General features: G+C 69.3%; 8 protein-coding genes and 1 non-coding gene across 9 annotated transcripts; 6 read left to right on the top strand and 3 right to left on the bottom strand.

The window, feature by feature from the left end:
* Positions 1 to 35: 35 nt before the first annotated feature.
* Positions 36 to 1626, top strand: RHOBADRAFT_56031 (uncharacterized protein; the record flags this gene model as incomplete). The annotated part of the gene is made up of 4 exons (XM_018418147.1): positions 36 to 149; positions 212 to 479; positions 548 to 867; positions 940 to 1626. 4 exons carry the CDS (start codon positions 36 to 38, stop codon positions 1624 to 1626), a joined length of 1389 nt encoding a protein of 462 aa, XP_018268262.1.
* A 255-nt stretch (positions 1627 to 1881) lies between these two features.
* Positions 1882 to 3932, top strand: RHOBADRAFT_47056 (uncharacterized protein; the record flags this gene model as incomplete). Its single annotated transcript, XM_018414921.1, has 8 exons — positions 1882 to 2291; positions 2368 to 2700; positions 2766 to 2783; positions 2842 to 3101; positions 3173 to 3226; positions 3291 to 3325; positions 3438 to 3663; positions 3781 to 3932. The coding sequence occupies 8 exons, from the start codon at positions 1882 to 1884 to the stop codon at positions 3930 to 3932; spliced, it is 1488 nt and encodes a 495-aa protein (XP_018268261.1).
* Positions 3933 to 4184: 252 nt separating this feature from the next.
* Positions 4185 to 5807, bottom strand: RHOBADRAFT_56030 (uncharacterized protein; the record flags this gene model as incomplete). The annotated part of the gene is made up of 4 exons (XM_018418146.1): positions 4185 to 5280; positions 5354 to 5614; positions 5689 to 5717; positions 5777 to 5807. The coding sequence occupies 4 exons, from the start codon at positions 5805 to 5807 to the stop codon at positions 4246 to 4248; spliced, it is 1356 nt and encodes a 451-aa protein (XP_018268260.1). The 3' UTR covers positions 4185 to 4245.
* Positions 5808 to 6052: 245 nt separating this feature from the next.
* Positions 6053 to 6135, top strand: RHOBADRAFT_t131. The gene has a single exon. It is a non-coding gene; the product is annotated as a tRNA-Gly (tRNA).
* A 270-nt stretch (positions 6136 to 6405) lies between these two features.
* Positions 6406 to 7628, top strand: RHOBADRAFT_56029 (uncharacterized protein; the record flags this gene model as incomplete). Its single annotated transcript, XM_018418145.1, has 2 exons — positions 6406 to 6886; positions 6958 to 7628. 2 exons carry the CDS (start codon positions 6406 to 6408, stop codon positions 7626 to 7628), a joined length of 1152 nt encoding a protein of 383 aa, XP_018268259.1.
* A 1505-nt stretch (positions 7629 to 9133) lies between these two features.
* RHOBADRAFT_56028 (uncharacterized protein) lies at positions 9134 to 12849 on the bottom strand (the record flags this gene model as incomplete). Its single annotated transcript, XM_018418144.1, has 2 exons — positions 9134 to 9872; positions 9943 to 12849. 2 exons carry the CDS (start codon positions 12847 to 12849, stop codon positions 9159 to 9161), a joined length of 3621 nt encoding a protein of 1206 aa, XP_018268258.1. The 3' UTR covers positions 9134 to 9158.
* A 591-nt stretch (positions 12850 to 13440) lies between these two features.
* RHOBADRAFT_47052 (uncharacterized protein) lies at positions 13441 to 15281 on the top strand (the record flags this gene model as incomplete). The annotated part of the gene is made up of 2 exons (XM_018414920.1): positions 13441 to 13996; positions 14056 to 15281. The coding sequence occupies 2 exons, from the start codon at positions 13441 to 13443 to the stop codon at positions 15279 to 15281; spliced, it is 1782 nt and encodes a 593-aa protein (XP_018268257.1).
* A 160-nt stretch (positions 15282 to 15441) lies between these two features.
* On the bottom strand, positions 15442 to 20873 carry RHOBADRAFT_56027 (uncharacterized protein; the record flags this gene model as incomplete). Its single annotated transcript, XM_018418143.1, has 5 exons — positions 15442 to 15590; positions 15665 to 16289; positions 16353 to 20097; positions 20165 to 20591; positions 20815 to 20873. 5 exons carry the CDS (start codon positions 20871 to 20873, stop codon positions 15518 to 15520), a joined length of 4929 nt encoding a protein of 1642 aa, XP_018268256.1. The 3' UTR covers positions 15442 to 15517.
* Positions 20874 to 21184: 311 nt separating this feature from the next.
* On the top strand, positions 21185 to 23906 carry RHOBADRAFT_56026 (uncharacterized protein; the record flags this gene model as incomplete). Its single annotated transcript, XM_018418142.1, has 7 exons — positions 21185 to 21196; positions 21266 to 21818; positions 21895 to 22083; positions 22145 to 22372; positions 22438 to 22937; positions 23019 to 23337; positions 23437 to 23906. The coding sequence occupies 7 exons, from the start codon at positions 21185 to 21187 to the stop codon at positions 23871 to 23873; spliced, it is 2238 nt and encodes a 745-aa protein (XP_018268255.1). The 3' UTR covers positions 23874 to 23906.
* Positions 23907 to 23936: the final 30 nt, after the last annotated feature.

Genomic DNA, 23936 nt, shown 5'->3' with positions numbered 1-23936 from the left:
ACACCCCCTCGAGGGCACGTGGAACGCTGTGCGGCATGGTCCGTCGACGCAAGACGGCGGCTTCCAGGCGTCGTCTCCCGCCGCCGCTGGTCAAGCGCGTCCTGCTCCACCTCTTTGCCCCGGACGTCGAGCTCCCCTCGCACGCGCTCGTGCGAGGCGGGCCCTGTACGACTGCTGCCTCGTGTCGAGGGCCTGGTGCTCGGTCGCGCAGCCTCTCCTGTGGACCTGGGTTCAACTGTTCGACCCGACCGCGCTCTCGTCCCTGCGCGCCGTCGAGCTCCCCGGCGGCGGCAAGCCCGGTCGCGGCCTCGGCAAGAACACCGAGACGCTCCATGTCGCGTCCTACGACGACACGCAACACGATCTCGACGACCTGCGCTTTGCCATCGAGGCGATGCCCAACCTCGAGGACCTGCGCTGCCACTTGGCCCGCCAGCAGGGCAACGTCACTCCCATCTTTGCCTTCAGCGAGCTCAAGAGTGCGTCCCTTGCTCCTCCAAGTCGTCGTACACGCCAGTGACTGACCGCCCTTGTCCCGCGCCCGCAGAGCTCCGTCACCTCATCCTCGCCAGCACCCCGCTCGACGCCTCGTTCCCCTCGATCTGCCGACCCATCTTCCGCAACCTCGTCGACCTCACGCTCAACCAGGTCGTCGTCAACGAGGACGAGCTCGTCGGGCTCCTCAACCACGAGACGTTCCCGGCCCTGCGCCACCTCAACGTCGCCCACCTCCTGAGCCATGACGACGAGCCCTACTTCCCCGACATCTCTCGGTCGTTCTTCTGCCAGCTCGACGTCGTCCAGGTGCACAACTGCGAGCTCGGGGTTCTCGTCCCCGAGTGGATGACGACCCAGTGCCGCGTGCCGGTGCGTCCAACGCTCTCTCTTTCCTCGTGCCTCGAGCAGGCTCGGTAGCTGACCTCCTCTCACGCGCAACAGGTCGCCGTCGAGCTGCACAGCTTTGGCCGCGCGATCGAGAACTCGTGGTCGCGGTGCCACCACGTCGTCGTGCGCAACTTTGCAACGTTCGGCTCCTTCTTTGCCGAGTCGAGCATCCGCCAGGCCCTGCCCGACGTCATCCTCGCGGTCCAAGCCGTCGAGGGGCTCGTCCGCCTGCCGCACCCCGGCCTCCTCACCCTGTACCTCCCGTGGGACTTTGACGAGCGCATGCACCCGATCCAGAGCCACCCGGGCACGTCGAACCTGCGCCGAGCGCGCCAGTCGCTCCTGCGCGCCTGCACGGCCAAGGGCGTGCGCATCAAGTGGCGCGCGAGCAAGGACCTGAGCGGCTCGCCCATCATGTGCCCGCGCGTTTCGTCGACCGTCGTCGACGACCGCAACGAGGTCCAGCACGAGCTGCGGCTGCGCGCGCGCCGGACGGGCGTCGGCGAGGACCACGAGGTGTACGAGCTCACCGAATCGTCGGGCGAGGAGTGCTGCACGAGCTCGGACGAGTCAGGCGAGGACGAGGACGACGAGGACGACGACGCGTCCGGTCGAGAGCAGCAGGAGGAGCGGGAGCCGGGGCCGTTGGACGACCTCACCGACGCCGAGTGCGCCATGATTCTACGGTCCCTTGACGTCCGCGTCAACCCAGACGGGACGCGTGCGTCAATGATCATTTAGCTCTCGCTTGAGGAGAGCAAGGCGGCGGTCCGGGCGGTGTTGGCCGTGTTGTAGTCTCTCTCCCTCTCGTTGCAGTACATCCGTTGCAGCTTTGAGTGCTCGAGAGACGTCCGCTGCTCTGGCTGGCTCTCGCGAGGGTGTAGAGTCGACTCGCTCGCGTGACAGAGACGTCCGGAGACTCGGCGAGAGGCTCCTCCTCCTCGTCCACCCTCTCGCTCTCGCGCCTCTGCTGGGCCGGGCCAGGCTTGCTCTGCTATGCCAGCTGCCTCTGCGTCCCCGCCACGCAAGCGTCAGCGCCTCGTCGAGCCGTCCGATGCCGTCAGCCCCCGCCAAAACCCTCATCGCGTGCATCGCCTCTCGGCCGTCCTGCACCCGCCCTGGGCACCAGGAGAGTGCGCGCGCGTTCTCACGCGCACACAGCAAGCTGGAGTGCAGGCTCTCGTCGTCACCGTCGACCGCCCACTCGTCCTCGGCCGGTCCTCCCGCGCCGACTACCAGCTCGCTTCGCCGCTCGCCTCGTCGTTCCACGCCCGCCTCGCCGCGACCGTGAGCGACACCGGGCACACCCTCATCACTCTAGCCGACGCCTCGACCAACGGCACGCTCGTCAACGGTCGCCGCGTCTTTCACAGCTCGCTCGTCCTGTGTGACGGCGACCGCTTCGAGTGAGCTGGTCTGCTCCCTCCCTCGCCTTCCCTGCCCCGCCCTTACACGTCGAGCTGACACAGCCACCTTCTGCAGGATCGGCGGCCAGCTGTTCCGCTACGTCCACACGGCGCCACCACCTCCCGCTCCTGCACCATCCGCCGTCGACTCGAGTACCGCCGCCGCCGCGCCGCGCAAGGTCGGCCACTACCTCGTCTATCCTCGCACCCTCGGCAGCGGCGGCTTCTCGTCCGTCCACCTCGCCCTCGACACGCGCTCGCTCGTCCAGGTCGCCTGCAAGCGTCTCCCGCGAGCCCGGGTCGGCAAGGACCGCCTCGAGATCATCCGGCGCGAGGTCGACATGCTCAAGCGGGCGTCCCACCCGAACATCAACCGCATCGAGGCCGTCGAGGTCAACGACGAGGCCGTGTACGTCCTCATCTCGCTCGCCTGAACCTCCCGAACGGCGAACTGACTCTCGCCGAGTCGCGCAGACACATCTTCCTCGAGCTGTACGCCCGTTCTCCCTCGCTCCTGTCGCGACATGCGTCTGACTCTTCTGCGCGACAGCGTTACCGGCGGCGACCTGTTCACGTACCTGATCAAGCACACTCGGCTCGACGCGCCCGAGGCCAAGTGGATCCTGTACCAGCTCCTCCTCGCCCTCGAGTACCTGCACGACGAGCTCGACATTGCGCACCGCGACGTCAAGCTCGAGAACGTCGTCCTCGCGTTCACGTGCCCCGGCACCGGCGGCAGGTTCCCCAAGGCTCAGCTCGCCGACTTTGGGCAGGCCAAGGAGGCGGGCACGAGGTTCAAGTCGCTGCAAGGTGCGTCCCTCTCTTCTCTCTGGCCCCATTCCTACAGTCGGCGTCGTCTGATGAACTTGAGTCGTCGGCAGGAACGCTGCAGTACATGGCGCCCGAGCAGCTCGTCGCGTGGACGAGGCACGAGGGTGAGCAGCCGCCGCCCCTTCCTCGTCTGCGCTCTCTGGTACTGACACACGTCCTCCCTTGCAGGCTACGACGGCAAGCTGGCAGATATGTGGGCCCTCGTCCGTCCACTTCATCCTCTCGACCTTCCTCCTCCTCTCGGATCGCTCACTCTGTCTGTCCTGCACCCGTCCACCTTCTTCTCCTCCCTCTCTACCTGCCACCTTCATACAGGGTATCCTCCTCGCCCACCTCCTGACGGGCTCGCACCCGTTCGAGCCCTTCCCCTCCTCGTCCAGCTCCGACCTCGCGAGCGCCACGTCAGCAGCAGCAGACGACCTCGGCGCGTCGGTCGCCCACGAGCTCGCCGCCAATCCGGCCGACAAGGACGTCGTGCGAGCTGTCGTGAGGGGCGCGGTCGAGCTTCCCGAGGGTCGGTGGGGCAGCGAGGACGGGGCAGGTGCGTCTCGCTCTCTTCTTCGTCCTCATCCCTCTCCTTCTCGCTCGGCCTCTCCAGCCTCCTCTCACACGTCCTGACTCTCTCCCTCCCTCTCTCCTCCCCTGTTTCGTTTCACAGTGCGCGCTCTCCTTTCGTCTCTCCTCGCGCACGACCCGAACGAGCGAGCGACCGCCGCTCAGGCCCTCGCGAGCCCGTGGATCGCGAGCAGCCGCGCCGAGCTCGACGAGCTGTGGAGGAGGATCGTGCAGCCTGTGCGTCGAGCCGAATGAGCGGGAGCGAGGTGCGAGGCAGGGTCCGGCGGTGCTGGACGCTCGAGGAGGGCCGGGCGGGTTGGGCGAGATGTAGGGGTGGTGGCTCGAGTGGGGCCACGAGGGAGGCAAGGCGTCGCTAGTCTGTGCTTGTTGTTGTCGAGAATGTTCTGCAGCCGTACGAGGTCGAGGAGAGACGGCCTCGGGAGGACAAGCGAGCGAGCGAGCAAGAGCCAAGTGGGCCTCTCGAAGAACGACGAGCAAACGCCTCATCGCGCACACTAAAAGTCCCTGCACTGCATCGTACCGTGTACAGCGACGAGCCGCGGCCGACTCAGTCGTCCCTGTCGCCGACCAGCCCAACCCTCCCCCTCTTCATCCGCTCGCTCAGGCCTCCCTCGCCACCGCCGTACACCGAGCTCTGCGCCTTGCTCAAGAACGTCGGGCCCGCCGCACCCTTGCGCTCGCGGTCACGCTTCTCGCGCTCGAGCGCGGCGGCGTCCTGCGCGTCCTGCTCCTTGAGGCGCTCGGCGCGCTCGGCGGCGAGGGACGACGCCGACGACTGCATGGCGGCGAGCTTGGCAGCGAGAGCGGCCTGACGAGCGGCGTCGTCTGCTGCTGAGGGTGCGGGTGCGGCGGCAGAGGGAGGAGGGTTCGGGCGCCGAGGAGGGTACGGCGCCGAGCGATAGTTGTCGCGAGGAGGGGGAGGGCGCGAGTCGTGCCGGTCGTCTGGGTACGGGCCGCGAGCGTCGCGAGGCGCGGGTCGAGGTGAGCGACGGCGGTCGTCGCGCCCGGGCGGCGAGTAGGCGCGCTCGAGGGGCGGAGGAGGAGGGGAACGAGGGCGGTCGTGGCGGTGCGAGGAGGACGAGGATGGGCCGTCGCGGTGCTGCGGGGCGTCGTCGTGCCGCCGGCGGTCGTCGCTGTACTCGCGCGACGCGCGGTGGTCCCGGTCCCGGCCGCTGTCGCGGCGCGGCGAGCGAGAGCGCGACCGCTCGCGCTCGCGGTGGGAGCGGTGCCGCGCCGGCGACCTCGAGCGCTCGCGGTCGTCCCTCCTCGAGCCGTGCCCGTGCCCGTGACGAGCGTCGCGCTCGGCCCTACGCGCCTCCCTACGCGCGCGCCGCTCCTCCTTGCTCTCGCCCTTGCCGCTGCTGCTCCCGCCGCCGCCGCCCGTCGCCGCCTCGCGCGCAGCGAGGAGCTCGCGGCGCTTGCGCGGGTCCTTCATCATCTTCTCGTACTGAGCCTGCTCCTGGCGCTTGATGGCGAGGAGCGGGTCCTCGCGGATCTTGGCCGCCGTGTCGCGCGCCGTGTTGGCGTTCTGGACCGACTGGAACGACCCGCCGGGCGTCTCGGCGTCGGGAGCGGCGAGGAGCTGTGTCGAGGAGATGAGTGGTCAGGACGAGCACGAGGAGGAAGGCAGGGGAAAGAGAGAGAGGCGGACGCACCTTCTCCTCGTTGCCCTTGAGGAGCTTGTCGACGCGCTTCTTGCCGAGGAGGTACGCCTCGAGCTCGTCCGGGTTGGGCCCGTTGCCCTCGGCCGGTGCGGCGTACATCCAGTCGACGCGCTCCTCGCGCTTCTTGCCGCCGGCCTGCTCCTGCATGCGCTGGAGCTCCTGGACGGCGCGCTCCTGCTCGAGCTCCTTCTGCAGCTGCTGGAGCTTCTTGCGCTCCTCGAGGGCCTCCTTCTCCTTCTTCCACACACGTTCCTGTTGCGCGGCAGAGTGTCAGAGGATGTGCCGAGGCGGGGCGATGAGGGAGGAGGGAGGAGGAGGAGGCGCACCTGGTTGGCGAACGTCCCCGTGTGCCAGGCTGTGAAGGGTACAGGGTCAGTGGGTGCTCTGGAGTAGATCTGGAAGGGCTGGACGCACACTTCTTCATGTTGAGGTCGCCGCCGCCCATCTTGGCTGACTTGCTCGCGGTGGAGGTGGTGGAACGAGACGGGGCCGGCTAGGCGAGGGACGGGCTCTGTGCAGTGGTGCAGAGAGAGCTCGGGTGTGGCTGCTGCAGCAAGTGCAAGTGAGCCGTGTGTGGCGGAGCGAGAGGAGCGAGGTTGTCGCGGTGCAGGGAGGCGTTCAGAATGCAAGTCGGCGCGAGAAGACGCAACTTGCTATGGGTACGCAAATTGCAGGCGCACTCTTATCGAAGCATTGGTGGTTTAGTGGCAAAATTGGGCATTGCCAGCTTCTGCTGAATTGCCTAGCCCCGGGTTCGATTCCCGGCCAATGCATTTTTGCCGCACTCGCTTTCTCGCTTCAACGTGTCGCTGCGCTGCTTCTTTTTCCCTGAAGCCACTTGGCGGTACAGATACCCCCTGTGCAGCAGATCGCGATCTCCTCTGACGATGAGGGCCGCTGCCGCCGCGAGACGTCTCATCGCTCGCGCCTCCTCTTTGTCTCCTCCCTCTCACTCCTCGCTCGCCGCCTCCCGCCGGCCAGCTCGAAGCACCGCTCGACGCGCCTACTGCCGACCCAGAGCCCCGTCGTCGCCCCGCACCGCCATGGACCGCCTTCCCGTCGAGGTCCTCGCCCTCATCCTCCCGGGCGTCGACGAGTTCCCGCCCAGCTCGTACGGCAGCGCCGCCTTCAAGGCCCGCCAGGCTGAGCTCCGCAAGCTGTGCCGCGTCTCAAAAGGCATGCGCCGCGTCGCCCGGCGGCTCCTGTGGCGCATCGTCGTCGTCGACACCGAGGAGCAGGCCTCGTCGCTCATCCGCCTCGTCCTGTCGCCGAGCACGAGCGAGGTGGCCAACTTCATCCAGATCCTTGGCGCAGCGCAGGCCAAGTCTCGTCGCGTCTTCAGGGTCGACAAGGCCAGCGGCCGCGCACCTGGCCTCCTCGCCCCCACTACCGTCTTCCGCCTCGTCGCAAACCTGTCCGCACTTCAGCGCGTCTACCTGCTCGACTTCGACCCGGTCCAGAGAGCCGACACGAGCTTCGACGGCAAGATTGGCATCGATTTCTCGTCGGGCGGGCCGTTGCGCAGTGCGTCCCCCTTTCGCTCTCTCTGCTTGGCCAGGCGCGAGCACGACGCTCACCCCGATACACTACCACAGAGCTTCACAGCCTCGTCATCACCGGCGGCATGCCGTACCTCAAGCGCGTCCTCGCACCCGTCGCACACGCACTCGTCGAGCTCGCCCTGCCCGCCAACTTCAAGGCGTCGGCCGAGGACGTCGAGCAGGTCCTGTCGTCGCGCGTTCTGCCTCACCTGAGGCGTCTGCGCCTCGGTGTACCCAGCTCAAGAGGCTTCAAGCCTCGTCCGGTCCTGTCGGCTCCGACAACGGCCTTTCTTGCCCAGCTCGACTACGTGCAGCTCGTCGACCCGGTCCTGTCGTCTTCAGGGTTCTACGAGGACCGGCCGGAGCCCATTCCGCTCGACCACCCGTACCTCGTGACGGACACGCCCGTCCTCGTCGACATATCGTCGTCCACCTCGCTGCCCCGCGAGTCGTCCCCGGCCCTCGACCTCGTCGACCACCTCTACGTCCGCTCGGTCCCCGACTGGAGCCGCCTCGCCGACGTCGTCTCGCACGCGCACCTCGTGACGCTCTGCATCCCCGAGAAAGTGTGGCGGAGCAGCGCGAGCGAGTCGGACGAGCTCTTGGAGGTGTGCAGCGCCGCGGGCGTCGCGCTCTACCTCGCCGCCAGGGACAAGCACGCCGTCATCTTGCCCGGCTTCGTCGCCTACTGCGAGGGTGAGAGCGACGAGACGGACTCGAAGTGAGGGTCAGGGGGTGTGCTCGCGGCGGCGGCGGCGGCGAGGCCACAGGTTCTGCTTGCAAACGAGTTGGTTTTCCTCGTTCACGCTCTCAGTGCCTCACTTCCCTCGCGAGGTCGACTCGTGCTCTCAGAGACAGGGAGCGTGGAGCGAGAATGGAACGCGTGAGGTCGGCGAGCGGCCCTTGGCGAGCAGAGACTCGTTCGCTCGCTGGGAGAGGCCCGTGCACGCTCGCCACGCTTGCGAGAACGGCTTCTCTGCATGGCTCGAGGACGGAATAGAGACATGTATGAATGACAACCACGAGAAGGGTACCGGCGAGCAAGGGAGGGAGGGCATGCGGCTAGAACAAAGTCGGAAGAAGGGGAAGGAGGAACGTCGACGAGGAGGAGGTGGACCCGATCGCGCCATCGTCCGGCTGCTCTACTCGCCGTCGACGATGAGTGAGAGCGCGATCGACGACTGTCGCACGAGGCGAGCGACGGCCATGTCGCGGCTCGACGAAGCTGCGTCTCGACGACCGCACACGTCTCGCTCGACCACCTGCTCGACACGAGCGGGATCGTCGGCCCTCGCGCTCGTCCGCTCGACTCGCCGCCGTGCTGCCCCATGGCTCTCGGCATCGCGCTGCCACCCGTCACTGCGAGGGCTGGGCGTCCCGACGCTCGACCCGCTCGACGACCTCGCACGCTTCGTCCTCGCGCGAAGCTGAACGCTCGCCGCTGTCGCGTCTTGGGCGGACGAAAGGCTGCAGAACGATGTCGCCGAGGAGGCGGGAGGAGAGAGGCTGGGCGTCGCGGCGAGGACTAGTCGGGAAGGCGAAAGAGCAGCGCCGAGGAGGAGGGCGGGTCGCAAGTGAACGCTGCGGGGACGAGGTACAGGTCAGGCACGCTCGCAGATACCTTGCGATTAGACCTGAGAGAGGGCACGTACTGTCGCTGGATGAAGAGAGGCGTGCGCTTGAGGAACGGTGAGTTCGTCGACGCGTCGACGACGGCAAAGGCGGCGGCAGGAGCGGCGTCGTCGCCACGGAACCTGGGCGCAGGGCACAGATAGTCAGTAGAGTGCCATTGGAGACGAGAATCGAGATCTGGCGCACCGAGAGAGGGAGCTACGCGCTCGCGACGCGACTGTCGGCGCGAGTTCCGCGAAAGAGCTCGACTCGCGCTCGGTGTAGACGCTGGACGGCGGTCGCGCGACGTTGCGGGCCTTGCTGAGGCTCTTGAGCTCCCTTGAGGGACTGCTCAACGGCTGCACGGGCCGAATCGTTGAGCTGGACGCGGTCGAAGGCGCCGACGAGGTGCGAGACGAGCGACGCAAGGCGACGCCGTCTCTGCCGACGGCGAGAGGCGCGCCAGACGTGTTTCTCGAGCGCGTGAAGGGCATCTCTCTCGCGTCGCAGGGACAGGAACGAGCTGAAAACCGAGGGACGAGGTCGAGAAGTGACAGAGCGCGACGACGAAGACGAGGCGCGACCAACGCCGACTCACGGGCTTTCGCCAGCGCAGAATCGTCGAGATAATGCGATGCAACCGACTATCCTGCTACGAGTCCCGCCCCCTGCAGCGCCGTCCACACCGTCGCGCTCGTCTTGAGCGACCCGCTCGCCGCCCGCGCCCAAACGCCCTCGAACGCGGTCCCTCCCCGCCCCTGATCCACCACGACATCCCCCCTTTCCGCAGCGTCGGCCCACTCGACGCGCGACAGCGACGCGTGCTGCGTGTTCGACAGCGCCCACGAGCGCCACGCGTCGCCGGCGCTGCTGCCGAAGAACAGGCTCGTCGCCGCCGCCGACGACGACGACGCCGAACCCGCGACGAGCGACGAGCGCGCCAAGTCGGCGTCGTCGTACTGGAGGCCGCCCCACAGCTGGACCTCGAGGAGCGGGAGCGAGTTGTCGAGGAGGGAGGGACAAGTCGACGGGCTCGGCGGGCCGGACGGCGACGAAAGGACGTAGTCGACGAGGTCGTTGGCGATCGCGGTCGACACGGTGTTGAGAAGGTCGAGGAGGACGTGATCGAGGCGAGAGAGGAGGCCGAAGCGCTCGGGCGTGACGGGGAGTGAGGGCGAGGTCGGTGCGGCGGCGAGGGGGCCGGCGGCGAGCAGCTCGCTGGCGTGCACCGTGACGCGGTCGGTGACGGCGCTCGACTTGAGGACGAGCGACTGCTGCGGCAGGGAGGAGCGCTTGTCGGACGAGGGGAAGGGTAGTCGCAGCTTGAGGAGGTTGAGGACGCCGTACAGCGGTCGATTCTGCAGGGCACGGCAAAGTCAGTACCGCGCTCACTCAGGAACACACACACAGAGAGAGTGAGAGACGCACGAGGCAGGACGAGTCGAGCGACTGAGAGCTCGACACGGCGCTCAGCCCGAACACTTCGACCTCGACCGCGTTGACGCGCTCAACGACCGTCTCGCTCAAGCCGGCCCAACACCCGACCGCCGGCGGGAACGACGCCGCACCCGACTGCGCCTGCGCGACGTCCACCATGCTCGCCCCGCCGCCAACGCTTGCCGCCGCGTCGAGCGGGACGACGACCTCGGCGCGCTGCACCGCCTCGCGGAACGCCTGCAGCTCGTCCGGCTCGCGCCTGAGCACCGTCGCCCAGTAGTGCTCGAGCGCCTTGCTGCGCTGCGCGCTCGCGGCGGCGGCGACGGGCGCGAGGCGGTCGAGCGCCGCAAGTGCGCCGGGCGCCGCCGCGAGCCGCACCGAGCTGTCGCTCGACGGCTTGACGACCGATGCCCAGTCGCCCGTCGCCGAGCGGCGCAGGAACGCAAAGTCCCAGGTCCATCCGCCTGCGATGACCTGGTAGTTCGAGTTGGGCTTGGACGCGGGCGCGTCGCCAAAGGGGGCGAACGAGAGGGCCGAGGCGAACGTGCGCAGCTGCGACAGGGTCGAGTTGGACTCGGTGAGAGCGAGGGTGTGGACGAGGGCGGACTCGGCCCAGGCGAGGCGAGAGGGAAAGGTCGAGGAAGGGAGGTTGGGGAGGACGAGGAGGGCGAGTTGCGCCTGGCAGCTCGACGACGACGACGACGGGACGAAGTACGCCTCGAGCAGCTCGCCGAGCCGCGCCGAGTCGACCTTGGGCTCCCACAGGGCCGACGCCGCCTCGGCGACGTCGAGCAGGCCCTGCGCGACGGGCGCACGGACCCCTCCGACGCACGTCGCGTTCAGGTGGCAGCTCGTCCCGCCCCAGGCGCTCGAGCACGCGCAGTAGCACCCGCCGTCGCTCGTCGTGCGCGCCGAGCCGCCGTGCTCGCAGTTGCACGCGGCGGGCGCGGCGACGACGGGCGCGCGGCGGCTCAGGCCGACGGCGAGCCCGACGACGAGCAAGAGGACGACGACGAGCGCGAGCGCCGTGCCGAAGCGGACCCTCCTCGAGTGCCACGCCGCACGCACGCGGCTGCGGCCGCTGTCCTGCGCGCGCTCGCCGGCCCACCGCGCCGGGTCGCTCCGGAGCGACCAGCCGGGCGCGGCCCTCTCGGCCCAGCGCACCCTGCCCGACCCAGCTCCACCTCCCGCACCGCTCGACGTCCCCTCGCGCTCCTTCTCCCGCACCGAGCCGCTCGGCGGCCGAGCGGGCGCGACGCCGCGCAGCCACGCGTCGAGCCGGTCCCTCGCACCTCCTCCCCCTCTTCCTCCCTCTGCGCCGCCCGGCTCGACCTCGCCCGGGGCCCCGACAGCGCGCTGCCGCAAGCTGAGCCGGTGCGACGGGCCCGGGACGGCGCTCGAGAGCGAGTCCTGCGCGCGCGCGTGCGACTGGCGGTGCGGCGCGGCGGCGGGCGACGGCGCGGGCGGGTAGCGCGTGCGGGCATGCGCCTCGTGCTCGCTGTCGAGCGACGACGACGCCGAGGACGAAGCCGAGTCGTCGCGAGGCGGCCCGTCGAGGAAGAGCGAGACAAAGTCGGGGAGCGGTGGTGGCGGCGAGGTTGGCGGTGGCGAGGTCGGCAGGCTGCTGCGCGTCGTCGGCGAGGGCGTCGGGCCGCCTCCCGAGAGCGCGACGGCGCTCGAGCTCGAGGGCCGGTACTGCGACGCCGGCCATCGGGACGAGTCGCCCGCGCCCTCGAGCACGAGCAGGTGCGTCGCCGAGTCGGGCACGGGCGGGAGCGGGAACGCGAGGTCGCTCGTGCTCTGGCGCTCGCGGCGCGTGCGGCCCACCGAGTGCGACGTCGCCGACGAGGGCGTGACGGGCAGGCGGTAGAAGCCGTCGTTGGAGCGCGTGATGAACGGGATCTGGCTCGGCGAGGCGGGCGAGTCGGGCGAGGACGAGGGGGTGAGGGCGGCGGGGGACGGGATCGAGAGGTGCCGAGCGGGCGAGGAGGTGGACGAGGATGGAAGGAGCGGCGGGAGGTGGTGGGCGCTGCGCCGCAGGGCGAGGGTCGAGCGCGGCGGCGACGGGAGAAGAGGCGGCCGCGGCGCTGTTGCGGCGTGCTCGTCTGCCGACCGAGGTCGAGGCACGTCGGGCGAGTAGCTGCGAGGCGGGACCGCAGGGAAGTCGACGATGATGTGCTGCGACAGCGGCCGACCCGGCGGGGCCGGGAACGACGTGCGCGACGAGCGCGACGCGGGTCGAGGGCGAGTGACGTCGCGGTGCGAGGCGACGCTCGAGCCCGACAGCATGCTCGAGGGCGGCGAACGCGCAGCCGCCTCGAACGGCATCGTCGTGTCGAGGTACGCCATCGACGACGGGCGGCCCGACCCGAACGAGCTCGACGTGTCGTCCTCCTGCCGCGTTGCCGAGACGCTGCCGAGCACACTCGAGCGGCTTCGTGCTGGTGCGGTGGGGCCTACGCCGAGGCTGAACGCGCGCTCGAACGGGTCGCCCGAGGACGAGGACGACGGCGGGGTCGGCAGACCGAGGCCGGCGAGGTCGGCGCGCGACGCAGGACCGTCGCGCGAGGGCCAGGCGACGCCCGATGACGACGCCCGGCGCGAGGTCGATGAGGTGGACGACCCTGCAGGTCGGGCCGCGGTGGACGCGCGGCCGAGGTGCGACATGTCCGGGTCGACGAGCGAGTCGGGCGCGGTCGAGGTCGAGGCGTGCAGGTCGCTCGGGCCGGGCACGAGGAGTCCGACGCTTTGGACGCGGGTGAGGCGCGCGGCGTGCAGGACGGCGACGCCGTCGTGGTCGAAGCTCGTCGCGCTTGGGCTGCGGCCGCCGTCGGTCGCGGTGCCGTCGAGGTCGTCGAACGAGTGCAGCGACAGCGTGTCGGTGCGCTCGTGGGGCATTGCAGGCTCGGAGAGAACGAGGCTGAGGTCGGGCGAGGGCGCGTCGAGGAACGTCCAGCGGGAGCTTGGTGCCGAGGCGGTGGGGCGTGGAGCGAGGTCGTCGTCGGCCGAGTCGTCACTGAACGGGTCACGAGAGCTGTGTGATGGTGCGTGAGCGTGTGTCCTGGGTCGGCAGGTGTTCTCGGCGGCCCTGCAGAGGAGCGAGAGGGGGGCGCACCTCGACATGTCGGTCGAAGCCTAGTGGGACGAGATGAAGGAGGCGGTGCTATGGCTCGCGGCGTGAACGGCGTGGCCGGGGCTGGTGAAGGCGGTGCCGTTGAGCCGCTAGCCGGCCTCACGCACGCGCTCGAGGTGACGTGAGGGAGAGAGAGGGGACGAGGCTCGACGATTGATGAAGTGTCGGTGGTGCGAGCGAGGCGAGCTGAGCGCGTCCGAGTTGCGCGCGAGTGGTGCGGGCGTGGCCTGTAGAGTGATGGCGAGGCATGGCGAGGTCGTGCGCGCTGCAGGCGAGGCTCTGGCGGTGGTAGAGCAGAGAGAGAGCGAGGGTTGTCGTCTGTGGGGAACTCGCTCCTCTCGCGCTCGACAGCAACCATGCTTGCCACAAGCCTGCAGGGCCCCAAAGCCTCTACAAGCACCCATCAGAGCTCGGCCAGCTCGAGCCGCGACCACCGCCGCTTTGTCGCCATCGCTACTCGCCTCCCTCGCCGCCTCCAGGCCGTCCTCGCCCTCGCCCTCGTCCTCCTCGTGTGGCGCACCGCCAAGCACCCTCAAGCCTCGACGAGCACCCTCGGCACCCGACGCGCTCCTTCCTCTAGCCCAACGAGCGAGCCCCGAGTCCGCTTCGCCCCCACTCGTCCTCGACCTCCCTCGGCCCGCGTCCGCTTCGCCAACGGCGCAACCCAGCACCTCTATCCTCGGCCTCGAGGCGTCGCTCAACACTCGCACGAGCCCCTGTGGGAGACGAGCCCCGTCGTGCGCGTCGACATCTCGCTCGGCGCGAGCTTGCGCTGGGCCGGCGACGAGGGCAACGGGGGCGTGGTCGAGCGAGGGCGGGGTGACGACTGCCGCGAGGGGGCGTGTGACGGGTGGAGGAGCGTCAGGCTCGAGGTGGACGTCGAGACGGGCTTGCGGCAGCTGCGCCATGCCGGTGCGTCCCCTCTCGCTGTCCCTCGTCCTGCGTCGCTCACCTCGTCCTCCCTCTTGCAGATCCAGCCGAGCCTCTCGTCGTCGAGCTGCCGTCAAGTGCACCTGTCGCCCCGACCGACGTGACGCTCGTCACGCAGCTGTCCGTCTCGCGCCTCGGTCGCCTCGACCGCCTCCTCGCCGCGTGGGACGGTCCCGTCTCGGCCGCCATCTACCTCGTCGACGAGGCCGACATCGCCACCCTTTCGGCGCACTTGTCGCCCACCCGCCTCGGCTCGCCCGACTGGCACCGCGTCTCGTTCGTCGTCGTCAAGCCCGACTTCTCCGTCGCCGAGTCTGCCCTCCTCGAGCGGCTGCGGTACCCGATCAACCGCCTGCGCAACCTCGCCCTCTCGGCCGCACCCTCGCCCTACACCCTCGTCATCGACGTCGACTTTGTCCCCTCGCCCAACCTGCACTCGGTCCTCGTCGAGCGCGGCGTACCGCTCATCGGGCGCGCGCAGCACTCGTCGCTCGGCGCGCGCTCGCCCACCTTGCGGCCCGTCGCCGTCGTCGTGCCCACGTTCGCCCTCTCCAGCGCGTTCGACGGCGCGTACCCGAACTCGACCGCCGAGCTCGAGGCGCTGTTCATGGCGGACCCGCCCGTCGCGAGCCTCACCGACGCCAACGCCGGCCACGGCCCGACGCTCCCCTCCCTCCTCTTCAGCCTCTCGCGCACCTCCTCCTCCTCGTCACCCTCCTCTCGCGTCCCGCCGAGCGCCAGCCCCGACCCGTCGCACTCGTACGAGCTGTGCTACGAGCCCCAGTGGGAGCCGTACTACCTCGTGTCGCGCGCGTCGCACCCGCTCTACGACGAGCGCTTCACCGACCAGGGCGGCGACAAGCAGGCGCACGCCCTCGTCCTCAACGCGCTCGGGTTCGAGTTCCGCGCCGTGCTCGGCGACGCGTGGGTCGTGCACCCGCCAAAGGTCGACCGCGACGAGGAGGCGTGGCCGGCTGCGAGGCTCGTGCAGCGCCATGGGCGCCCGGAGCGAGCGGCGGCGGCGGACGAAGCGGCGCTCGAGCTCGGCGAGGCAGCAGAGCAGGACGACGGCGACGAGGAGGAGGGGCACTTTAACCTCGCCGCGCAGCGCGACCAGTCGCGCTTCCGGTACTTCGAGGACTTTCTCCCCGAGATGGAGCGCACGTGGGGCAGCAACGTGCGCTGGCCAAGAGGGTGCGGCGCGAGCGTCGTCGGCGGCGGGCGCAGCTTTGGGCGAGCGAGGGCCGGCAGCATGTTCGGGCTGTAGCTGTAGCTCCAGGCTTCGAGCTCGAGGCGTGCAACGTGCGCGGTCGAGCGTCTCTCGAAGCTGCGCAAGAGAGCGAGAGCTGCTCTCGAGAAAGAGCGAGTCGCTCGCACTTGAGAAGGTCGCTTTCTCGAGCTCTCGCAACTCTCCTGCGCGCCGAGCGTGAGTTGACCCTGTCGCTATTGCTGCGAGCGACCTCGCGGGGCTTTTCTCCTGCTCCTCCTGCGCTCCAGACCCGCTCACTGGTCGCGCTCGTACTCGGTGAGGACGACCTTGCGGATGACCTCCTTGGGCGGCCGCCGGCCGGTCCACCTGCGCGGCGCACGATAGAGTCAGTGACGGCGCCGACGACGAGAGAAAAGAGAGAGAGAGAGAGCGGGACGCACATGGACGACTGCCAGAAGCCCTGCTCGAGGAGCATCATGATGCCGGGCACGCCGGTCCAGCCCGGGGTGCGGTCGGCGAGGTCGATCAAGGGCGTGACGCGAGGCTTGTACGCGACGTCGATGAGGACGCCGCCGCCCTCGCGAGCGAGGACCGAGTCCGGGACCGTGACGCCGGCGTCGGCGTTGGGCGCGTACCGCGTCGCCGTGCCCTGGGCCGGGATGGTCGAGATGACGGCGAGCGGGTGCTCGCCCGGGAACGAGTCAAGCGAGGTCAAGGGGACGATGTTGTACTCGCTCGGGAACGAGGCGACAATTTTGTCGGCGTTGTCGCGCGTGCGGTTGAAGAGGTAGATCGTCTTGTACCCGGCCTTGTGGAGCGCATACACGGCGGCGCGGCACGTGCCGCCGGCGCCGAGGACGAGCGAGGTCGACGCGTCGGTGCGGTCGTTGTCGGACGTGACGTTGGTCTCGACGAGCTCGAGGAGGCCGAGCCAGTCTGTGTTGTCGCCGACGAGCCGCCGAGCGCCGTTCTCCTCGACCGGGATGATCGTGTTGACAGCGCCGATGAGGCGGGCGTGCTCCGACACCTCGTCGAGGAGCGGCATGATGTCGAGCTTGAGCGGGACTGTGGCGCAGGAAAGAGTCAGTGCGTGAGGGAGAAGGGGAGAGAGAGAGCGAGGGGACGCACTCGTGACGGACGCGCCGCCAAAGTCGTCGGCCCGGATGGCGCGCTCAATCTCGTCGTTGACGTGGTCCGACTCGATGTAGGTGTAGCGGTGCGGGAGGCCGAGGATGCCGAACGCCGTGTTGTGAATGAGCGGGCTCTTCGAGTGGCTGACGGGCGAGCCGCACAGGAAGAATTTGCGCGCCGGGAGGTGGCCGACGAGGTGCAGGCCGGTCTGGATCTGGGCGAACGACAGCTGGCCGGGCGCCGACGCCTCGATGGCCGGGTGCGACACGGGCCCAAAGACGGGCGACAGGATGCGCGACAGGCGGCCCTCGGGCCCGACGTTCATCGTCATGAGGGGCTTGCCGTCCGCGAACGTGTCGCGGAACCGGAGCATGGCGAGGTTGTCGAGGAGCGAGTTGGCCTTGGCGACGAGCTTGATGATGTCGCCGACCTCGTCGGCCGCCTTGTACCGCTCGACGGCCTCCTCGCTCTCCCAGTGCAGCGCGCCCGAGTGGTCGTGCCACGACGCGATCACCTTGGTGCTCTGCTTGACGTTGACAAAGTCGCGCATGCGGCGCACGGGCCACCGCACCTCGAGGTCGACGTACTCACACCCGGCCTTGACGCCGAGCTCCATGAGGTTGAAGATGGCGTCCTGCGCCTCGTCGGGGCACATGCCGCCCTGCGACACGGTGCGCACCGTGAACACGATCGGGAGCGTCGACCGCTGGCGGAGCGCGGCGAGCTGGTGCGCCACGTAGGCGTAGTCGGGCACCTGGGGCGAGGTCGGCGCCTTGCCGTCGGCCGACAGGAGGTCGACGCGCAGCTCGAGGGCGTCGACGCCGGCAATGAGCTCGTCGAACGCGGCGAGCGCCGGGTGCGGCGCCGTGTACGACGGGAGCGTGAGGCACAGGAAGTAAGTTGGGCGCACGCCGGCGAGGTCGACCTGGTTCGTGTTCTGGCCCGTCATGAACCGGAAGAAGCGCGCGACCTCGTCCTCGGCGCCCTTGGTCGACGTGTGCGACACGATGAAGCCGTTGGCCGACGGCTTGGCGTTGGGCTTGACCGCCTTGGGCTTGCCCGAGATGAGGTTGGTGAACTCGAAGTTGCTCAACTCGTGGAACCAGGGTTGGCGGCGGGCGTAGATGACGTGCAGGTCCTCGCCGAGCGACGGCCGACTCGGCTCCGAGTTGAGGTACCCGACAATGTCGTCGATGTCGCGCACGATGTGGACGATGGGCCCGCCGCCGTGGCCGTAGGCGCGCAACAGGTCGCGGTTCTCCTCGGTCTCGACGACGCCGCCGCCGAGGCTCACGACGTGGCCCTTCGAGTACTCGCGGATGATCTTCTTGAGGATGTGGGTCTCGGCGCGCCGGAACTCGCTCCAGTCGCCGCCGCGCGAGTTGACAAAGTCCTTGGCGCTCTGGCCGTACTCGGTGATGAACATCTCGTCGGCGTCGAGGACGGGCCAGCCGAGCGCGCTCGCGCCGATGCGGCTGATGTGCGTCTTGCCGGCGCCGCGCATGCCGAGGACGAGGATGCTCGCGTCGGTTGAGTGGCGCGGGATCGGGGCCGACGTCGACGCGACCGGGGCGTCGCTCAGCTCGACGCCGACGACGTTGATGCCGATCTTGCGCGCGAGGTCGTCCCACCACGAGGGCCACGTCTTCTCGACGCAGCGCTTCTCCTCGAGGACGGCGCCGTGCGCGCCGGGGCACGCCGCGAGGACCGAGAAGGCCATGGCGACGCGGTGGTCGTCGAAGCAGTGGACCGACGCGCCGGCGCGCAGCTGCTCGGGCTTGATGCCAAACACCTCGATGCCGTCGGCGAGCTCGTTCGTGTCGACGCCGAACTTGGCGAGCTGGGTGCGCATCGCGTCGATGCGGTTGCACTCCTTGACGCGCTGGTTGGCGATGCCGCCGATCCGGGTCGAGTTGAGCGGCTGCTGCGCGTCCTGGAGCCGGCCCTCGAGCGGCGGGAGCGACGCGACGGCCGCGAGCGCCGACGCCGTCAGGAAGGCGTCCGTCATGGGCTCCATCTCGACGAAGCCGAGCGCGCGCAACTCGCCGACGGCCGGGCCCGTGACGGTCGTCTCGGTCGCCGTCTGGACGACGGTGCAGCCCATGGGCTCGAGGACGTCCTTGGCGAAGCGCGCGTCGCCCTGGAGCGACGCCGAGCCGATGTTGTGGATCGTGCACGTCGTGCCCGTCATGGCGGCGAGCGCGAGCGGGTACGTCGCCGACGAGGCGTCCGACTCGATGTTGTACGTGTCCGGGTTCGAGTAGGTGCCGCGCGGGATGCGGTACGTGTCGAGGAGCTTGCCGTCCTCGCCGACGAGGCGCTCGACCGTGATGCCGAACGAGCGCATCATGGCGATCGTCATGTCGATGTACGGTTGCGAGATGACGACGCCGCCCGTGAGCTCGAGGACGACCTCGTCCTGGGCGTACGGAGCGCACAGGAGGATCGACGACACGTACTGCGACGAGACGCTCGCCGCGAGCTGGATGCGGCCGCCGCGGAACCCGCCGCTCGTCGCGGCGATCTTGAGCGGGAGCGCGCCCGGGCCCTCGACGTACTCGACGGCCGTGCCGTTCTGCGTGAGGGCGTCGACGAGCGGGCCGATCGGGCGCTGCTTCATGCGGGCGTTGCCCGTGATGGTCGTGTGCTCGAGGCCGTCCTCGGGCTGGACGAGGGCGCACACGGTCGTGAGGAACCGGGCCGCCGTGCCGGCGTTGCCGAGGTACAGCTCCTTGTTGTCCTTGGGCGGCGACAGCTTGCCGCCGTTGCCCTTGACGACGAGGAGCTCGCCGTTGTCCTCCCACGCGAACTCGGCACCCTTCATCTCGTGCAGGGCGGCCATCATGACCTGCGTGTCGTCCGAGTGGAGCAGGTTGCCGAGGCGGCACGTGCCGTTGCCGAGCGCGGCGAGGACGAGGGCGCGGTTCGAGATCGACTTGCTGCCGGGCGTCGCGAGCTCGAACTTGGCGTTGCTCGGCGGGCCCGGGTGAACGCGGACGGCGGGGGCGAGCACGCGCGCGATGACCTCGTCCTCGACGCCGGTTGCGCGCTCCTCGAGCGTCTTGCCGATGCGCGACAGGATGACGACCTTCTTGACGCTGCCCGAGTTCTTCTTGTCGACGCGCATGATGTCGAGGAGCGTCTCGACGTTGAGCCGGGCCGACTTGGCCGACTTGCGGAACAGCGGGTCGTCGAGGCTGACGGGGAGGCCGTGCGCCTTGAGGCAGCGCGTGAGGCGGCCGACGGCGGCGTTGCCGAGCGCGCCCATGCTGCGGGCGACCTCGGCCTCGAGCACCATGCCGACGGCGACGCACTCGCCGTGCAGGACGTCGGGCGTGACGACGGCCTCGATGGCGTGGCCGATCGTGTGGCCAAAGTTGACGAGGTTGCGCAGGCCCGTCTCCTTCTCGTCGACGGTGACGATGTGGGCCTTGGTCGCGATCGAGGCGCGGATGACCGACAGGAGGAGCGACTGGGCGGGCGAGCGCGTCGCGAGGACGCGGCCGGCGGCCGACTCGCGGGTCGTGGTGCCCGACACGGCGGCGTGGATGTCGGCGACGCCCGACTCGAGCTTGGCGAACTCGTGCTCGTCCCAGATGGCGGCCGTCTTGACGCACTCGGCCATGCCGTTGACAAACTCGCGCCGCGGGAGCGACTCGAGGAACGACGCGTCGATGAAGACGTACGACGGCTGGTAGAAGGCGCCGATCAGGTTCTTGCCGAGTGGCGTGTCGATGGCGGTCTGTGAGACGAGATTCGAGTCAGGGACGGCGTAATCTGACGGGGCCCGGGAGAGAGAGAGGACGGACCTTGCCGCCGACGGCCGAGTCGACCATGGCGAGGAGGGTGGTCGGGATCTGGCAGTAGCGGATGCCGCGCATGAAGGTGGCGGCGACAAAGCCGACGAGGTCACCGACGACGCCGCCGCCGAGGGCGAGGACGACCGTGTCGCGGGTGCAGCGGTGCGACAGGAGGAAGTCCTCGAGCTCCGCCTTGGTCTCGCGCGACTTTGACGTCTCGCCCGGCTTGACGACGTGCGTGATCCATCGCGGACGGGTCGACGTGGCCGAGTCGGGGAGGGCGGCGATGGCGGCCTCGAACGCGGACGCGAACTCGTCGAGGTAGAGCGGGGCGAGGTGCGTGTCGGTGAAGAGGACGTAGGTCGACGAGGTGAGGGTGGTGAGGACCGTTTCGACGATGTAAGGGATGAGGTGGAAGCCGCAGTGGATCGTCTCGCTGCGGGATGAGGGAGGGTCAGGACAGGCTCGAGAGGACGAGAGGGAGACAGGGACGAGGCGTACCCGCCGAGGATGGCGACCTTGTCGATGGCCGTCTCTGTGCGCCCCTGTGTGCGTCGAGAGAGACTCTGTCAGTGGCCTGGTCGCTGTCGCAGCCGCCCCTGGGGCAGCGTGAGTGCCATCGGGCCGAGTCAAAAGAGCTGCCGGGGAGCGATGAGGACGGGAGGGGAAGCGGGCTCGCGGGCGTGTGGTAGGGGCAGAACGAGGCGGAGCTCACCATGGCGGTCGCTGTAGCTCGAGCTGGTGTGCTGCTGGTGGAGCCGAGTGGAGCGAGCGCCTAGGAGAGTTGCTCGTCGTCTGGCCGCGCTTTCTCCGGGGCAAAGTCCGCTCTCGCTGAGGCAGTGGGTACGCTGCAGTGGACAAGGCAGTAGACAGTCACAGTAGCAGCGCAAGCCCTCGATCTCCCACCGAGAGGAGCTGCGAGTTTCGACTCTGGCGCCGATGTCGTCGCTGTCTCTGCCCTCTCCCGCGCTAGCTCTCTCGCTCTTGCGCACCTCTGCACTGCGCCAGTACCACCAGACAAGACTCTAGATGGCCCGCAAGGTGCGCCCCTGTCCGTCCACCTCGTCGCCGTCCCGTTGCAGCTCGCTGAACTCGGCCTCTCTCTCGCAGAAGCCCGTGTCCGGCAAGGCCCGCAAGGCCCAGCTGCAGACCAAGCGCGCTGTCAAGAAGGCGTCCGTCACCCCTGTCCCCTTCCCCGCCGACGTCGTCTCGCACCCCGTCCTCGCCGCCCTCCTCTCGTCCAGCACCGCCTCCTCCTCGTCAACCTCCCACAACAAGCCTCACACGGGCTCGCGCGCCGAGCGCACCGGCGACCGCATCGGCCACCGCTTCCGCACCGCCGAGCAGCGCGAGCGCGACGAGGTCCACGGCGCCCGCATGGCCCTCGAGTCGCGCTTCGTCCGCCTCCCAAAGCACATCGCCGACGTCCACGCCCAGGTCGCCGCCACTGACAAGCTCGTGCGCCCCGTCGACGACGACATGGGCGTCCTCCGCCCCGAGGACCTCGTCCCGAGCCTCGAGCGACCGCCCGACCGCGACCCGGACGGCGGGGTGCACCCGGCGGCGGCGGCGGCGGCGGCGGCGAGCGAGTTCGAGCTCACGTGCCCCAAGCGGCCCAAGTGGAACTACAACCAGACCAAGCGCGAGGTCGAAAAGAACGAGGGTCCGTCCCCTCCTCTTCCCCTCGCTCGTCCTCGTCGACGCCTCCGCTGACCCGGCCCTGTTTCTCCCCCACCCAGAGGGCATCTTCAAGAAGTGGCTCGAGACGACCGACGACATCCTCGCTCGTGCAGCTGCGCCACCGCTGCACGAGGACGGCACGCTCGCGGGCCTGCCCGGGTCGCCCACCTTCTTCGAGCGCAACCTCAACGTCTGGCGCCAGCTGTGGCGCACGACTGAGGTCAGCGACATCCTCTGCGTCCTCATCGGTGCGTCCCGCTGTCTTCTCTCGAGGCGACCGAGTTTGGCCCTGACCCAGCGCCCGAGCAGACGTCCGCTTCCCCCTCCTCCACTATCCGCCCTCGCTCCGCACCTACCTGCGCACCATCAAGCCCGCGCCCAAACCCGTCGTCCTCGTCCTCACCAAGACGGACCTCGTCCCGCACGAGGTCGCCGACGCGTGGCGCGAGTACTTTGAGGAGCTCGAGGGCCCGGACGGCGCCAAGGTCGTCCTCATGGAGAGCTACCGCGAGGAGCAGCGCCGCGAGGAGACGCAGGGTCCGTCGTCGCCTCTTTCTCGTGCCCCTCGAACGTCCACCCTGACGCTCCTCCCAATTCTGCAGGCACCCAGCCCCGCTTCGTCCCCTCGGCCCCTCCACCTCTGCGCAACGCCCTCCTCACCGCCCTGCGCGACGCGCACGCCAAGCTCCTCACCCCTCCCCCGATCATTTCTTCCGTCCCCGAGCGCCTCGCACGCTGGCGGCCTCGTTGCCGCCGCACCGTCGACTGGGAGGGCGTCGCCGACGAGGGCGGCGAGACGGGCATCCGGGCGGGCAGGAGCGACTTTGGCGAGGTGCAGAAGCGGAGGAGGGGCAAGGGCAAAGGGCGAGGCGCGCGAGACGACGAGATGGAGCTGCGCGAGGAGGAGCCGGCGCACGAGGACGAGGGCGAGGGCGAGGGCGAGGCGAGCGCGGGCGAGCGCGATGAGGACGACGAGTTTCCGTTCTTGACGGTCGGCCTCATCGGGCAGCCCAACGTCGGCAAGTCGAGCTTGCTCAACGCGCTCCTCGGCCGCAAAGTCGTACGGGCGTCGCGCACGCCGGGCAAGACCAAAACGCTCCAGGTCCGTCCTCCTCTTTCCCTCTCTCGCTCTCTCGGCGCGGTCGTATCTCGGGAGCTAACTCCTTCTTGCCTGTGCGCGCAGACCATCTTCTGGAACGCCAACTTGCGCCTGTGCGACTGCCCCGGGCTCGTCTGCCCCTCGTCGGCCGGGTTCGAGCGCCAGGTGTGGGGCGGCGTCCTCCCGATCCAGAACGTCGAGGCCGTCCTACACCTCATCGGTCAGCGCCTGCCGCTCGAGAAGGTGCTGCGCCTGCGGCACGACGACGAGGTGTACGAGGCGGCGCAGGACGAGGACGAGTTCAGTCTTGACTCGGTCGAGGAGAGGAGGGCGGCGAGGCGGGCCAAGGAGGTGTCGAGGTGGACGACGGACGAGCTCCTCGCGGCGTACGCGGTCCAGCAAGGTGCGTCCCTCTCGTTTTCTCGATCTCGTCCCTTCTCTCGACGACGTACCTCTTCCTCCTCGAGCTCGCCGACCTGACCTCCCTTTGCCTCACCGGCAGGCTTTGTCACCGCCAAGGTCGGCCGTCCCGACATTTACCGCGCCGGCGCCTTTATCCTGCGCCTGCTCCACTCGTCGACCATCCCCTGGGCCTTTCACCCGCCCGGTCCGCCGCCATGCGCCGACAAGGAGGGCGTCTGGCTCTGCGGCTTCTCGCCGCGTGCGAGGGCGGCGAGCGAGCGCGACGGCGCGAGCGAGCTCGACGACGACGAGGACGGGCGAGGGACGGGCGACGAGGAGACGAGCGAGGAGGGGTCGGACGACGAGGAGGAGGACAGTGCGGACGACAAGGCGGTGCAGGCCGTCCGAGGGGCGTTCGCCGCGCTTGCCGTCGAAGGCGAGGACGACGACGAGGAGGACGACGACGCAGGAGGGAGCGAGGGCGGTTCAGACGGCGACGAGGAGGATGTGTTTGAATCGGGAGGAGACGACGAGTAGCTCGCCCGCTCTGCGATGTTCTGCGTCTCCCTCTGTGTGCTTGACGTCGAGAGCTCGACGTTC

This window comes from Rhodotorula graminis (assembly GCF_001329695.1).
Source record: "Rhodotorula graminis WP1 unplaced genomic scaffold RHOBAscaffold_16, whole genome shotgun sequence".
NCBI classification, from domain to species: Eukaryota; Fungi; Basidiomycota; class Microbotryomycetes; order Sporidiobolales; family Sporidiobolaceae; genus Rhodotorula; species Rhodotorula graminis.
This window is presented reverse-complemented; position numbering and strand designations above follow the sequence as displayed.